Below are 13,657 nucleotides of genomic sequence, written 5' to 3' on the forward strand. Positions count from 1 at the left end.
TACTATGTGCCACACACAGTGCTGGGCACTCAACATGTCTCGTGTCCTCCTGAGGCCAAGCAGGGAAGAGATAGAGGCTTGAGTTCTGGAGGCAGACAGACTTGGGTTGGAATCCAGGCCTCACCTTGGTCCACCTCGCTGACTTAGTTTCTACATCTGTTCAGTCTATTATATAATTAAAATTAAAAAAAAAGCATAATGTGCTAATTAGACCGGACGGACGAAGCCCCTTGCACAAATTTCATGCCTAGGGCCTCTAGTAGGGTTAATAATAGCGCTGTCTCAGGGGAGGGATGTGGTGCCGTCCTGGGTACCTTGCTCAACTCAGAGCCTGGCACGCTGGACACTTACTAAGTGGCAGGAACAATGACAGCAGTGCCTACTGTGTGCAGGCACTGTGCCTTCCATGGATCTTATTTAAACTTCACCAACACCCCCGTCTTTAGCGAGCCAACTCTCGGAGGGGTGGAGTCACGGGCCCAGTCACACAGCTGCTGGGGGGCGAAGGTAGGATTTGAATCCAGGTCTCTCTGTCTTGGAAGCCTGATTAGCAAACCCTGTGGTCCCCCCACTCCTTAACCCCCACTCCCCAATACCAGTGTGTGGTCCTTTGGTCCTTGAAGAAACACTACGTGGAAGCTGTCCTGGAGGCCCGAGAAGGCAGAGCCCAGCCCCGGGCTGGCGATAAGATGGCGCTGACGTTGAGCCTAGAATCCAGTCTCTGGCTCTCCGGCCAGAGCCTTCGTTGTCATTTCCTCTCCCCACAGCCCCCCGCCTCGCCTGCTCTTACAGGAAGGTTCCGGGCTCCGGGGGGCTCCCGGCTTTCCTTCCAGAGGCGCCGAGGAGAGGGAGTGAGGCTCCATTCTTTTCCTCTGCGGAGAGGTGGTTTGCTGGGAACATGGTGAGCACTTTAAATGTGGTCCCACGTCTGGGTTTCCATGGTGACCTCACTTTGAATCTGCCTCCCGGAGGGAGCTGGTAATAATTAATATGGCACTTAGCTCCGGATGCCCACAGCGCGTGTGGGGGAGCATCGGAGCCCCCCGGGACCGCCTCCCAAGGGAAGGGGCGCTCCTGCAGCAGGGTCCTGGGGCTCCCAGGAGGCAGGGGCGGGAGGACACGCCCACCCCCTCACCCCTTCAGCAGCCCCACGGCATGTGGTTGGAGCTGGACCAGATCGGAGGGCTCCCCTTTACAAATGGGGTTCGAGGGTCAAGGGAGCATCGATGACTCGGCCAAGGCTGCACAACAGGATCCAGGAAGTCAGCATCGGCGGGAAGGCTGGCTTCCTGAGCCCAAGGACGGGCCCTGGTGGCTGCCAAAGCTGGGGCAGTCCGGCTCGGAAAGTTCTCCGCTTCCCAAGTGCCCGGATGCCGCCTCTGTGAGCCCGTCGAGAGCTCTTGGGTCCAGAGGAAGGGCGAGGACCTATGTGGATTATAAAACGGTATGAGGCGCTGGGGACCAGAGTCTGGAAGAGGGAACTGGCTAGACCAGTGGTCGGCAAACTGCGGCTCGCGAGCCACATGCAGTTCTTTGGCCCCTTGAGTGCGGCTAGTCCATAAAATACCACGTGTGGGTGTGTACTGCAGTGCGATTAAAACTTTGCAGCCCATGCGCAGAAGTCGGTCTTCGGCTCTCAAAAGAAATTTCAATCATTGTCCTATTGATATTTGCCTCTGTGGACTAATGAGTTCACCGACCGCTGGGCTAGACTATGATGGGGACCAGGGGCTGCGAGGGAGCTCCCGACGGGGGTGGGCCTTCGCCATTTCTGCAGAGGGGCCCCAAGAAGGAAGCGCAATGGATGGCATCTGGCCTCCATGCCCTCTCCATCCCCCTCCTCCCCATCACTTCCTGTCTCTACCCACTCCCACTCCTGTGGAAAGGCACGCAGAAAGAAGAACAAGAAATCTCTCGCTGAATCCAGTCTCCATCCCATGTTTCAAACGGAAAACTAAAGTCTGCGAGGCCGTGGAGAAGGCCAGATGCCCACACCCAGTAATGGCCAACCAGGATGGAACCCACATCAGCCCAAGGGCAGCATTTGCACTCCACAGTTCTCACAAACGAAGGAGGCTGGGCTGAGCGCCCGGGGAGGCACTAGCCCGAGGGAGAGCTGGAGGCGGACGGACCGCTCTCCAGGCTGGGAAAGGGCCTGAGATGAGGAGCCGCAGGTAACCTATCTGCTGGGAAACTGGAGCCCGTGGGGCTCAGACAAAAAGCTGGGACCTGGGAACCTTCAACTGTGGAAGCTGAGGTGGTGTTAGCAGGGGTGGCGGAGGTGGGAGTGGGGAGGGGAGAGAGGAGGAGGAAAGGGAACGGCTTTTGTATCTCTGGTCATGTCTAAAGATTGATCTTGCAGCCTTTTGTTGATCTCAAACAAAATAAAGCAAACCTGTGACTTTAGTATGCTGCCACCTGGTGGTGGTGTCGTTTGACTGCTCTAACAGATATCAATCTCCACTAAAATAAAAATTTAATTTTTCGAAAAAGATAAAATTCAAAACGCGTGAGGCCCTTAGACTGAACTGTCGATGGAACTGGGACCCCCCACTTCCGCGACATGTTTCTCCATGTTGCCTCAGTGAACAGGGAGGCCGGGTCTGTATCCTGAACAAGTTCCCTCCCGTGGGACAGCAGACCTGTCCTGCCCTCCTGCTCGCTTCTCCCAGACGACAAATACTCTCGACACCGAATCACCATCAAGAAACATTTCAATGCCCTGGCCGGTTTGGCTCAGTGGATAGAGCGTCGGCCTGCAGGCTGAGGGGGTCCCAGGTTCCATTCCGATCAAGGGGCACTTGCCAGGGTTACGGGCTCAGTCCCCAGTGTGGGGTGTTGCAGGAGGCAGCCAATCAATGATTCTTTCTCATTATTGATGTCTCTATCGTTCCCTCACCCTTCCTCTCTGAAATCAATAAAAATTTGTGGAAAAAAAAGACTGAATAATATGTATATACAACATTTAAAAAGAAAAGAAACATCTCAAGGTGCTGATGACTCAGCAACCACACCCTGTACTCTGAGGGTCCCTAAAATTTCCTATCACTCCTGCCCCCTGCGACCCCACCGGGACTTTCCAAAACCAAGCTTTTCGGTCTGTGAGCCTTGAGCCTCCTGCCCACCCTTGCTCCTTGGAATCCAGTGTCGTCATTACCTTCATTCATGCTCGCTTGAAGCTATCCTGATAGCATCCCGCTTAACGGGACCAAGTTTGAATCTTCTCTTCATAGCATGACTCCCTGCCGGTTAGGAAAGTGATTTGAAAGAGCTCTTAAAAAAAAAAAAAAAAAAAAAAAAAGATAATATTCTAAAGAATTACATTTCTATGTTATTTTACATAATTTTTAAAAATTAAGATAGTATTTTAGGGAAAAAATGTCTGAGATACAAGTTGTTCCATTCTTCCCTGACCCTTAATTTTTTTTCCCCCTGACCCTTAACTTTTATCTGTCTGTTTACCCAAAACCTTGGGCTCTCTGGCGGCCTTTCCTCCCTCTTCCGCCTGGCTCGGATCAACAACAACCGGAGCCTGTTCCAAATGTCCCCGTGCCAACTCGGCGTACTGGAAACAGCCGGGACATGGTGCTAGCTCCTGCTTCTCGTCTCCATCGGCCCAGCTCTGGCAGTAGCTGCTCACCACCCCGTCATCCCCATCTGTACAGTAGACTTTCCATATACACGGTTCTCCTCCATTGGGTTTTAAAAATATATATTTTATTGATTTTTACAGAGAGGAAGGGAGAGGGACAGAGAGCAAGAACATCAATGAGAGAGAAACATTGACCAGCTGCCTCCTGCACACCCCTTACTGGGAATGTGTCCGTAACTGAGGTACATGCCCTTGACTAGAATCAAACCCGGGACACTTCAGTCCGCAGACCGACGCTCTATCCACTGAGCCAAACCAGTTAGGGCCTCCATTGGGTTTTAACTGTGGACTGCCTGCCACACAGAAGGTTAGTTCCAGGCAGAGCCCAGGGCCCATTCATCTGTCAGCTGCCCCAGATCTCAGCCACAGTGCCTGGCAGGTGCAGATTTGCTGATCCTCACAGCAGCACCGTGTGCTGGGGACTATTTTCATCATTCCCATTTGACAGATGAAGAAAGGGAGGCACAGAGCTTGGGTGACTTGACTCAACTGCTGTACAACAGAGAGCACCCTGGGGGCGGGGGGGGTGGTGTCACATCAAACCCCTCTGCTCTCACAGGGAAGCCTGTTCTCTAAAGTTGGGGCCCATGGGTCCCCAGAGCAGCCTCCCCCCTGGGCCTCCCCCACAGAAGGCCCCAGACTGCCTGCCACGATGCCTGCCATGCCCTGCGGGACCTTTCCTTTGGGGCTTGAGGACACGCTGGGCTCCAGCGGTGACCTCAGTTTCCACTGGTGGGGCAGGGGCAGGTAGAGAGAGGCGGGGGAAGTGGTGCCACGAATCCCCAGAGCTATTTTGACATCTCAAAGAGGCTGCACAGGTGACTTGAAAGGTGGAATTCTCTGGCTTTCCACCAATCAGAAGTCACGCCCTGGACTAATGTTAATAGTCACAAATTATACCTGTAGCTACTCTTGTTTGTAGGTAAAATTCTTAAAGCGGAGCTCATGGGGGAGGGAGATAATGAAAGGGGACAGGAAGGGTGGACCTCATTGCCTCGGGCTTTGGCCCCTGAACTACTGGTGTGTGGCCCTGTGGTGGCTTCCTGGCTCTCAGCCTGGGAGTCTGGGTTCCTTTTCTGTCACAGCCTCCCTGTTTATGCACCCAGCCGAGGTGGGCACCAGCCGGAGGTGGGCACCCAGCTGGAGGTGGGAACCCAGCTGGAGGTGGGCACCCAGCTAGAGGTGGGCAGGTGCCTGCAAGCTAAGCCTCCCACCTTGAAGCTGAAGGGCCCAGTCTCTCAGTACCTTCAAAAGACTGGCCCAGCAGGCCTTTGATACGTATTAGAGACAGACTAGGAGAATCCACGTCATTTTTTAAATCCCTATTTCTTCTTCCTAATACATAGGAACAACAATTACAGTGAAGGAGAAAGAAATCTTAAGGAAGAACCTCAGCCGGCTGTTGGAGGTGAAGAAAGACCTTCCCTCAGGTTGCATGTGCCCTCTGGTGGCAGCTGCAGGGATTGGCTTAGGTGGGGTGGGCCCCAGGGTCAGCCCTTCCTCTTCAAGTCAGTGGTTCTCAAAGTGGGGTCCCAGGCCTAAGCTCCACTTGGGAACTTGTTAGAGGCAGCTTTCAGGCCTTGCCCCAGACCTCCTAAGTCAGAACCCGGAGGTGGAGCCAGGCATCTGGGCTTTCACAAGCCATTCGGGCAGGCAGCCCTGGTGAACGCTGAAGTTCGACAACGATTTTCCTAGATCAGAATGGACCTGGTGCCCGGTCATGTGTCAGCACAGCTCCGAGGCTGAGAGAAGGGAATGGTGAATCAGCCTGGGATTCGTAGGAGAGAGATCAGAGGTGTAATAACAGTAATGTGACCAGACGTCCCGCTTTTGGCGGGACAGTCCCAATTTTTAACAATTTGTCCCACGTCCCGCGGCGTTTTAAAAAAGTCCCGATTTTTCGAAAGATTCAAAATCTGGACTTTTTGGGAAAGAATCTTTCCAAAAATCGGGACTTTTTTAGAACGCCGCGGGACGTGGGACAAATTGTTAAAAATCGGGACTGTCCCGCCAAAAGCGGGACGTCTGGTCACTGTAAATAACAGGGTGAGCTGAAAACAGTTTGGCTCAGTGGATAGAGCGTTGGTCTGTGGACTGAAAGGTCCCAGGTTCAATTCCGGTCAAGGGCATGTACATTGGTTGCGGGCACATCCCCGATAAGGGGAGTGCAGGAAGCAGCTGATCAATGTTTCTCTCTCATTGATGTTTCTGACTCTCTATCCCTCTCCCTTCCTCTCTGTGAAAAACCAATAAAAAAATAAAATAACAGGGTGATTCCAGAATCCTAGCAAATCCATCCAGAGGGGACGTAAGACTTGAACCTCAGGCAAAGGCAAAGGAATGTAAAACAACCACTGATACAGGAATAAAGCAGGAACCATGTAAGCCCAACGAAGGAGGGAGGCCAGGAGGAAGTTTGGCCCCTCGGGCAGATGGAAGGAGATCCTGGAGACATCCACTGCGCCAGATGCCCTCCTGGAGGAAATGCTCTCTAATTCAATTACTACCCCATGAAAACGCCCCACGGGGACTCCAGATGCAGCCGGGCCAGCACGTGGGCCAATCTGGTCTGAGGCTCCAACTCGGAGAAGAATGGATAGGCCCCCAGCAGGTCGCTTGACAGAGAAGTAATTACTCTCGGTAAATCTACGCAGCTGTCGGGGAATCTCTGCACCTGGCTACGTGGAGCAGGCGTTGGTGGAGAACATGTGATAAGGAAAACAGGGTTTCAGCAGAAACCGGAGATAGGCAGGTGAAAGACGTCCCGATAAATATGCCCCCCTCTCCTTCTATTTTTCACTGGAACGATGACAGAGATGCTCTGATTCAGTGAAGACACGTTATTTCCGATGACACGTCTAACCTAGTAATTAGCCTTATTCGTTCCATAATATTTATTGGATCCCTCCTGTGTGGCTGTCATTGTTCTAGCTTCTGGGGTTACAACAGTAAAAAGGCAGGAAGTCTCTGCCCTCCTGGAGCCTGCATTCTCATGGGGAGGAAAGAGAAACAAACGTGTGTAAACCCTAAGGAGGTCTCCATCTCCAGGTGCCCCTCCTCAATGAAGCTCTAAATTCTGAATTTTCAGAGCCCAAGGGGTGGCTTTCTCTGAACCGGAAGAGAGTGACAGTATGGAGCCTTCGAGAGTGACAGTGTGGAGCCTTCGAGCTAGCGTGAGAAATGCTCACCTGCCCGAATTCAAAGAACGAACTTGGGGACAGAAGTATGGCGAAAACAAGACTTTTAGTAAGCTCTCGAGAACGGGCGTCCGTCCACAGGCACACCAGGGGTAGCGAACGCAGCCTTTTTATTCAGCCCCTCCTCCAGGTACTCATTGGCTGAGCACTATAAGGTCATCTGCTTCCTCATCTGCCTCCCATTGGGCCATTGAAAAAAGGTGGACTGGGACGTTTTAGGTGAGGCAGGCAGCTGAGGGGTTTCCACCGTGATGCTGGCCCTCATCCAGTTCTTTGTTCTTATATCCTCTTCCCTCCTCCCTACGTTCAGTTTGCCCTGGGGGACTCAGCACCTGTTGCCATTAAAAGTTGACTATGCCGGAGATGGAGCCCAGAGGCCTATTTCCCAGAGTCAGGAAAGCAGCTCGCACTAGGGCTTCCAAACATTTAATAGGCAACCACGTCACCAGGAGATCTTGTTGAAATACAGATTCAGATTGGGCTGGGTGTCTGGGAAAGGGGTCCCAGAGGTGCTGATGCCCAGAGTGAAGCTGCAGATCACACTTTTGAGGAGCTCCACCGAGGAGTCAGGCGGTGGGGGTGGAGCTGACCAGGAGCAGGAGTTCACCAGGTCCCTGCCTCACCTTGACTCTGAGGCCACAGTTCTGGGCTTCCACCGGGAGGCCCTGGGTAATTTGCAGAGCACTTTTGCATTTCACTCCGTTCCCACAGTAACTCCTTCCAGCAGGAATACTACTTGTTGAAGGTAAGGGAACAGCACCTGCCTAGAGAGGTTAAGAGAGGTCACAGAGCAGGCGATGGCAGAGCTGGAAGCAGACGCTCATCTCTGTGTAGAGGGCTTGCTGGCCTGCAACAGACTAGACCCATGATTGGCAAACTCATTAGTCAACAGAGCCAAATATCAACAGTACAATGATTGAAATTTCTTTTGAGAGCCAAATTTTTTAAACCTAAACTTCTTGCCCTAGTTGGCTTGGTTCAGTGGATAGAGCGTTAACCTGCGAACTGAGGGGTCCCAGGTTCGATTCCAGCAAAAGGCACATGCCTAGATTGTGTGCTCGATCCCCAGCAGGGGTGTGCAGGAGGCAGCCGATCAATGATTCTCTCTCATCATTGATGTCTATCTCTCTCTCCTTCTCCCTTCCTCTCTGAAATTAATTAAAATATATATATATATTTTTTAAATATATTTTATTGATTTTTTACAGAGAGGAAGGGAGAAGGATAAAGATAGAAACATCGATGAGAGAGAAACATCAATCAGCTGCCTCTTACACACCTCCCACTGGGTATGTGCCCGCAACCAAGGTATATGCCCTTGACCAGAATCGAACCTGGAAACCCTTCAGTCCGCAGGCCAATGCTCTATCCACTGAGGCAAACTAGTTAGGGCAAGAAATATATTTTTTAAATAAATAAACTTCTTCTAACGCCACTTCTTCAAAATAGACTTGCCCAGGTTGTGATATTTTGTGGAAGAGCCACACTCAAGGGGCCAAAGAGCCACATGTGGCTCAAGAGCCGCAGATTGCCAACCACGGGACTAGACCTTCAGAGTGGGGCCTGCCCTTGGGCAAGTGCTGCTGGCCTGAGAAGAAGCCAGCTCGGCAGGAAACATCGCTGAGAGTCACAGGAAACAGACATTTGTGGGTCTCAGGGGCCCTTTAACCTCAGCCGTCGAGCTGCTGTGGCTCAAGTGAAAACCGTTTACTACTTGAACTTCACTTCATCGGCTTTGGGGTAGGTTTCCAGTTTATCATTTCAGCCCCTCTGGTACTGTGTGAATTCTGTCAGAAGCAATCTAATCCCAGCTCTTAGAAAGGCTCAGCCCTCCCAGGTACCTTGCCCTAGCCCAGTACACACAGGGGGGTGAGCATGGGAGACCGGGGCGGGCAGAGAAAGGCTGTTCTTTTCCTCCTGGCCAGGAGCCAAGAGCAACTATTCATTCTCATTTTCTAGGGCACATGTGTCAAACACAAGGCCCGTGGTCCAAATCCGTCCCGCCAGGCCTTGCAATGTGGCCCGCACCGCGCTGTCATCACTGCACTCCGCTGCGTTTCCATCACAATGACAGTTTATGACTGTTCAGTAAACCATTCGGCCCACGATTTAGGCTGGATTTTAGATTTTGGCCCCTTCTCTGATTGAGTTTGACGCCCCTATTCTAGGGCCTCCTGGATAGATGGCCACAGGAAGAATGGACACACAGGATAGCTTCTTCCTTATGCCAAGTTGGGAGATGTCAATACGAGGTCATCTGGCCAGTTAAAACACACCCTGCTGCTCTTTAGGTGAATATTTAACCGTCCAGAATGGCCAACACTGCTTTATGGCATGTAATAAATTGTAAAGTACTAAGACATGGGACTATTTTATGACGAGCCTAAAGAAACGACGACGGTCCTAGCCAGTTTGTCTCAGTGGATAGAGCATCGGCCTACAGACCAAAGTATCCCGGGTTCGAGTCCAGCCAAGGGCATGTACCTTGGTTGCAGGTTCCTCTCCAGCCCTGGCCCTGGTCGGGGCTCATGCAGAAGGCAACCAATAGATGTGTTTCTCTCACATCAATGTTTCTGTCTCTCCCTCTCTCTTCCACTCTCTCTAAAATCAATGGAAAAACATCCTCAGGTGAGGATTTAAAAAAAAAAAAAGACAGACAACTGGAAATTCCCTTGGTGGGAAAGAACGTGCTGTTGAGAACACTATGGGCAGACATATCTGCAGGGACGGCAAAGGTAACAGAGCCAAGGTACAGTGCTTCCGCTGGGAACTCTGCTTGCCGTGCTGTGTGTCTGCGAGACCCTAAACAGCCGAGACGTAGGGGGCTATCCAGCAACAGGGACATGGGTGAGATCCAAGAGCAGAATTTTAAAAAACTGGAGCCAAGATCAATGGTAACAATGGCCAAGAGAGGAAAACAGGGTTGAGAGAGGCACTGGCTTCTCAGAAGACGAAAACAAAGCCTCCAGGAACACGGGAGGACTGGGTGTGGTTCCTCTGGAGGTCCATGTGGATCACAGCAGGAGGAAACCCCATAGGGTATTGGTCACAAAGTGGGACAAGATTCTGGAAAACAGGAAGGAAATTTGCTCTCAAGATTTTCTCACCAACAACCTTCCAGGCCCACTAACTTGATTTTTTGATTTTTTTTTTTTTTTTTTTTTTTTTTTTTTAGGACAGGAAGACAAGTCAGCCTTGGTTCTAATCAGTTACCAGAGAGAAAGAAAGAGGAAGGGAGCAATTTACAATAGCTAAGATCTGGAAACAGCCCAAGTGCCCATCAGTAGGTAAGTGGATAAAAAAGCTGTGGTACATTTACACCATGGAATACTATGTAGCAGTAAAGAAGGCTCTTTTCTCCTTTGAGACAGTGTGGAGGGGCCTGAAGAGTATCATGCTAAGTGAAATAAGTTAGTCAAAGTAAACAAGTATCACATGAGCTCACTCGTATGTGGAATCTAATTAACAAAATAAACTGAAGAACAGAGTGGATCCAGAGACATGGAAGCACGGAACAGAGTGTGGAATCTTGAAGGGAAGGAGGGGGAAGGTGAGTGGATGGGAAGTAATTATCTCAAGACTTGTATGCATATATGCATAACCCATGGACACACAAGGCCTGGGCTGGGGGGTGGGGCGGATCAATGGGGGGGGGGGGAAAGGGAACATATGTAATACTTTGAACAATAAAGATCCTATATAATAAAAGCCTCATATGCTAAGTGTCCAGCTGTCTGTTCAACCAATCAAAGCATAATATGATAATAATATGCTAAGGCTCTCAAATGTTTGCTATGACATGCACTGACCACCAGGGGGCAGACACTCCAACCGTAAGTTAGCTTGCTGCTGGGTCTGGCAGATCAGGACTGAGAGACACGCCAGACACCCTGGAGCCCTCCCGCAGTCCCTCTCCGGCTGGCCAACCTCCCGTGTCCTCCCTGGCCCCGATCATGCACCAGTGGGATCTCAGCCTGGCCTGCATCCTCTCACAATCCAGAACTCCTCAGGGGATGTCCAAGAGCCAGTTTCAGCCAATCCCACAGGCCAGGCAGAGGCACCCCACTGTTGCATGAATTTGTGCACCGGGCCTCTGGTTTAAAAAGAAAACAGAGAGGAGGAGGAGAGAGAGGAGGAGAGAGAGAGGGAGGAAGGGCTGGGGAGGAAGAGGGAGAGAGAGAGAATGAGAAAGGAGATGTCTTAAGACGTGAAGTGAAGCCAACTCCTGCGTCTGCTGGACACAGCCACCTGACAGGAGCTGACATGAGCGGAGAACCAGAGCAATAATCTAAAGTTCATTCAGAACAATCAAACTTGTTGGGCCCTCCTGAAAAGGTAAAAAGGCAGAAAACTAGTTTATCTGTAAGAAAATGTTTATTCTTTTAAACCCCACAGGAAAAAAAAAATGCAGCCAAGACCAAGTATTTAACGAAAATAGTGTCCCAAAAGGCAGCAAAATGGGGGAAACCTCAACACAAAGTCAGTGACAATTTTCCATGTTTTTGCACAAAGATGAAAAAAATCTATGACAATTCTGAGTAACACTTTCATGGTGACAATTACACAAGATGATTCAAAAATGCAAAATGGCAGCAACATGCACACCTGGCTAAAGCTAGAAGTTTGTTTTTTTTTTAATCCCAAAATAAGACCTGTGTTTAAAAGGATGATTCTTTTTTAATACTTCTATTTTGCTGACTTGCTTGTCCTACTTAATTTTCTTTAAATGAGACGTACATGCCAATTAACAGGAAGTTTCAGAAGAACTATGTCCTTCCAGAACCCATGGCAAGGAAGCAAAACCAATCTATTTGGTTTCTTAATTTTCCTAGTTTCCAAATACAATTTTGCTTGGCCCCTCCCTCTCCCTGGCCCTCCCCCCACCCCCACCCTGATTCTTAAACACTTCCAAAAGTTGCCAGTGCAAACACTTTCCTATCAATGTATAATATACACTTGAAACTGAAATCTTTGTGCAGTTTTGAGTTTCGAATTTTTTAAACAAACGGAAAAAAAAAAAAACCCTCCTTGGCACAAGAGCTGAGGAATAGTCAAGTTTGTTTTAAATCATCAAACAGAAGATGATGAAGAGTGAAAAGCACAGTTAAGTGAAATGAAATGAAAACAAAACAGAACAAAAACAAAAGAACCTAGAACTGCAGCTTTTATTAGCTGTCACTGCGGTCTCACGTTCACAGACACCACCCAGCTCACCTTCCCGAGGGGCTGGCTCTGACAAGCCGGAGCACGGTGGTGCTTCCCGTGACAGGAAAGAGTGCTGGCGTGGTGGTGACGAACAGCCCAGCCACCCACCAGCTTTACAGCAGGATCCGCAGTGAGCTCGATACAGAAAGAAGATAGGTGATGACAAAGGGGGAAAATAGTCTAAAATCACCGAGTTTCCTCTTGAAATGTCTTTTCCCAAGGCACTGTGAACAAGACTGCTGCTAGCCATTTTCTAGGTCTACACACACTGATGGGAATGGAAACATTTCAAACACATCTAGTCTCATCGCCCGAGTCTCTCCCCTCAGCTTAAATGACACGCCTTCAATCTGTTTGGTCCTTAGAGGGGTAATCAAATGTTGTTTTCTGTAATATCAAGAATCGCCGCCTTGAATTCAACTATACAATCAAAACTGTGTTAGGTTATTTAACTCTTTCACTCTTAAAAACAAAGTTTTCAATATCACCCCACATGGATCCAATGGGCAGGTTTTGCTTATTTAAGAACAAAACAAAACAGAAATAGAGGATTGAGAAGCAAAACCCTTTTTTTTCTTTTTCTTTCTTCAAGAGGAAACTGTAAGGTTACATAAAAGGCAAAATTGGCTACTTGAAATCCAAGAATGGTTTTAATGCATTGGCCGAGAAAAATAAACTGCAAAGTTCTGTGAGGTCTTCTGAAAATTTACAAGAAAGACTGATGGGCAGGTCTAATCAGATGTGGATGTTCTCTTCCCCCCTTTTTAAAAATGACAACATATGCAGTCCCACAAAATACAATATAAACTTTGTTATCTTGACTGCCGGAGATGCTCCTTCGCGATGCCTCCTGGTAACCGAACTGCTGGGTAGAACACAGCGGCCTTCACTTCTTCATGGGCTGGTAAACAGAGGCGTTGGGATCGAGTCCAGAGGGGCTGGTCTCCACAAATTTGGAAGAGTAGTGGGGGGACACCGGGCTCAGGGGGCTGGTGGCGGCACTGTACGTTATGCTGGGCATGACGGCCATGACTTCGGCTATCTTCTGTTTTAGGTCCTTGATTTCCTGGTCTTTCTGAAGAATTTGTCCTGGAAGATCAAAGGCCTGCCGTCAGTGAGAAGGGAGGGCAACCCAACCCAACACAAAGCCCTCCTAGGCCAGCCCCAAGTGGGTGTGACTCAGCTTTGATGTCAGGGTTTGTAAGGGTAGGCAAACTTTCCTGTAAAGGGCCAACTAGTAAATATTTTAGGTGTGTGAGCCACGTACTGTCTTTGTCATGTTTGTGTGTGTGTTTTTAAACCATGGGAGAATACAGAAACCATTCATAGCCAATGGATGGCCTGAGAGGCAAGTTTCACAGTGAAAGGGGATTCTGTCTATGCAGGTGTGACTAAGCAAAGAGGTTAATTTCCAGGAGCCACGTTTGAGCACAGCAGTCACCAATGGCAGCCTAAGAGAGAATGATTTGCTGAAACCGGTTTGGGTCAGTGGATAGTCGGCCTATGGACTGAAAGGTCCCAGGTTCGATTCCAGTCAAGAGCATGTATCTTGGTTGCAGGCACATCCCTAGTCGGCAGGGGTATGCAGGAGGCAGTGGATGAA

General features: G+C 49.8%; 1 protein-coding gene across 2 annotated transcripts in view; it reads right to left on the minus strand.

Moving 5' to 3' along the window:
- Nucleotides 1-11,204: 11,204 nt before the first annotated feature.
- MACO1 (macoilin 1) overlaps nucleotides 11,205-13,657 on the minus strand; it is a 58,132-nt gene continuing 55,679 nt past the window's right edge. For both annotated transcript variants that reach the window (XM_045585013.1, XM_036444500.2), the window contains one exon: nucleotides 11,205-13,143. In XM_045585013.1, the coding sequence (XP_045440969.1) occupies nucleotides 12,941-13,143 (203 nt within the window). In that variant the 3' untranslated portion in view covers nucleotides 11,205-12,940. The remainder of the gene's footprint in view (nucleotides 13,144-13,657) is intronic.

The sequence above is a fragment of the Pipistrellus kuhlii genome, unplaced genomic scaffold (genome assembly GCF_014108245.1).
Source record: "Pipistrellus kuhlii isolate mPipKuh1 unplaced genomic scaffold, mPipKuh1.p scaffold_m20_p_2, whole genome shotgun sequence".
NCBI classification, from domain to species: domain Eukaryota; kingdom Metazoa; phylum Chordata; class Mammalia; order Chiroptera; family Vespertilionidae; genus Pipistrellus; species Pipistrellus kuhlii.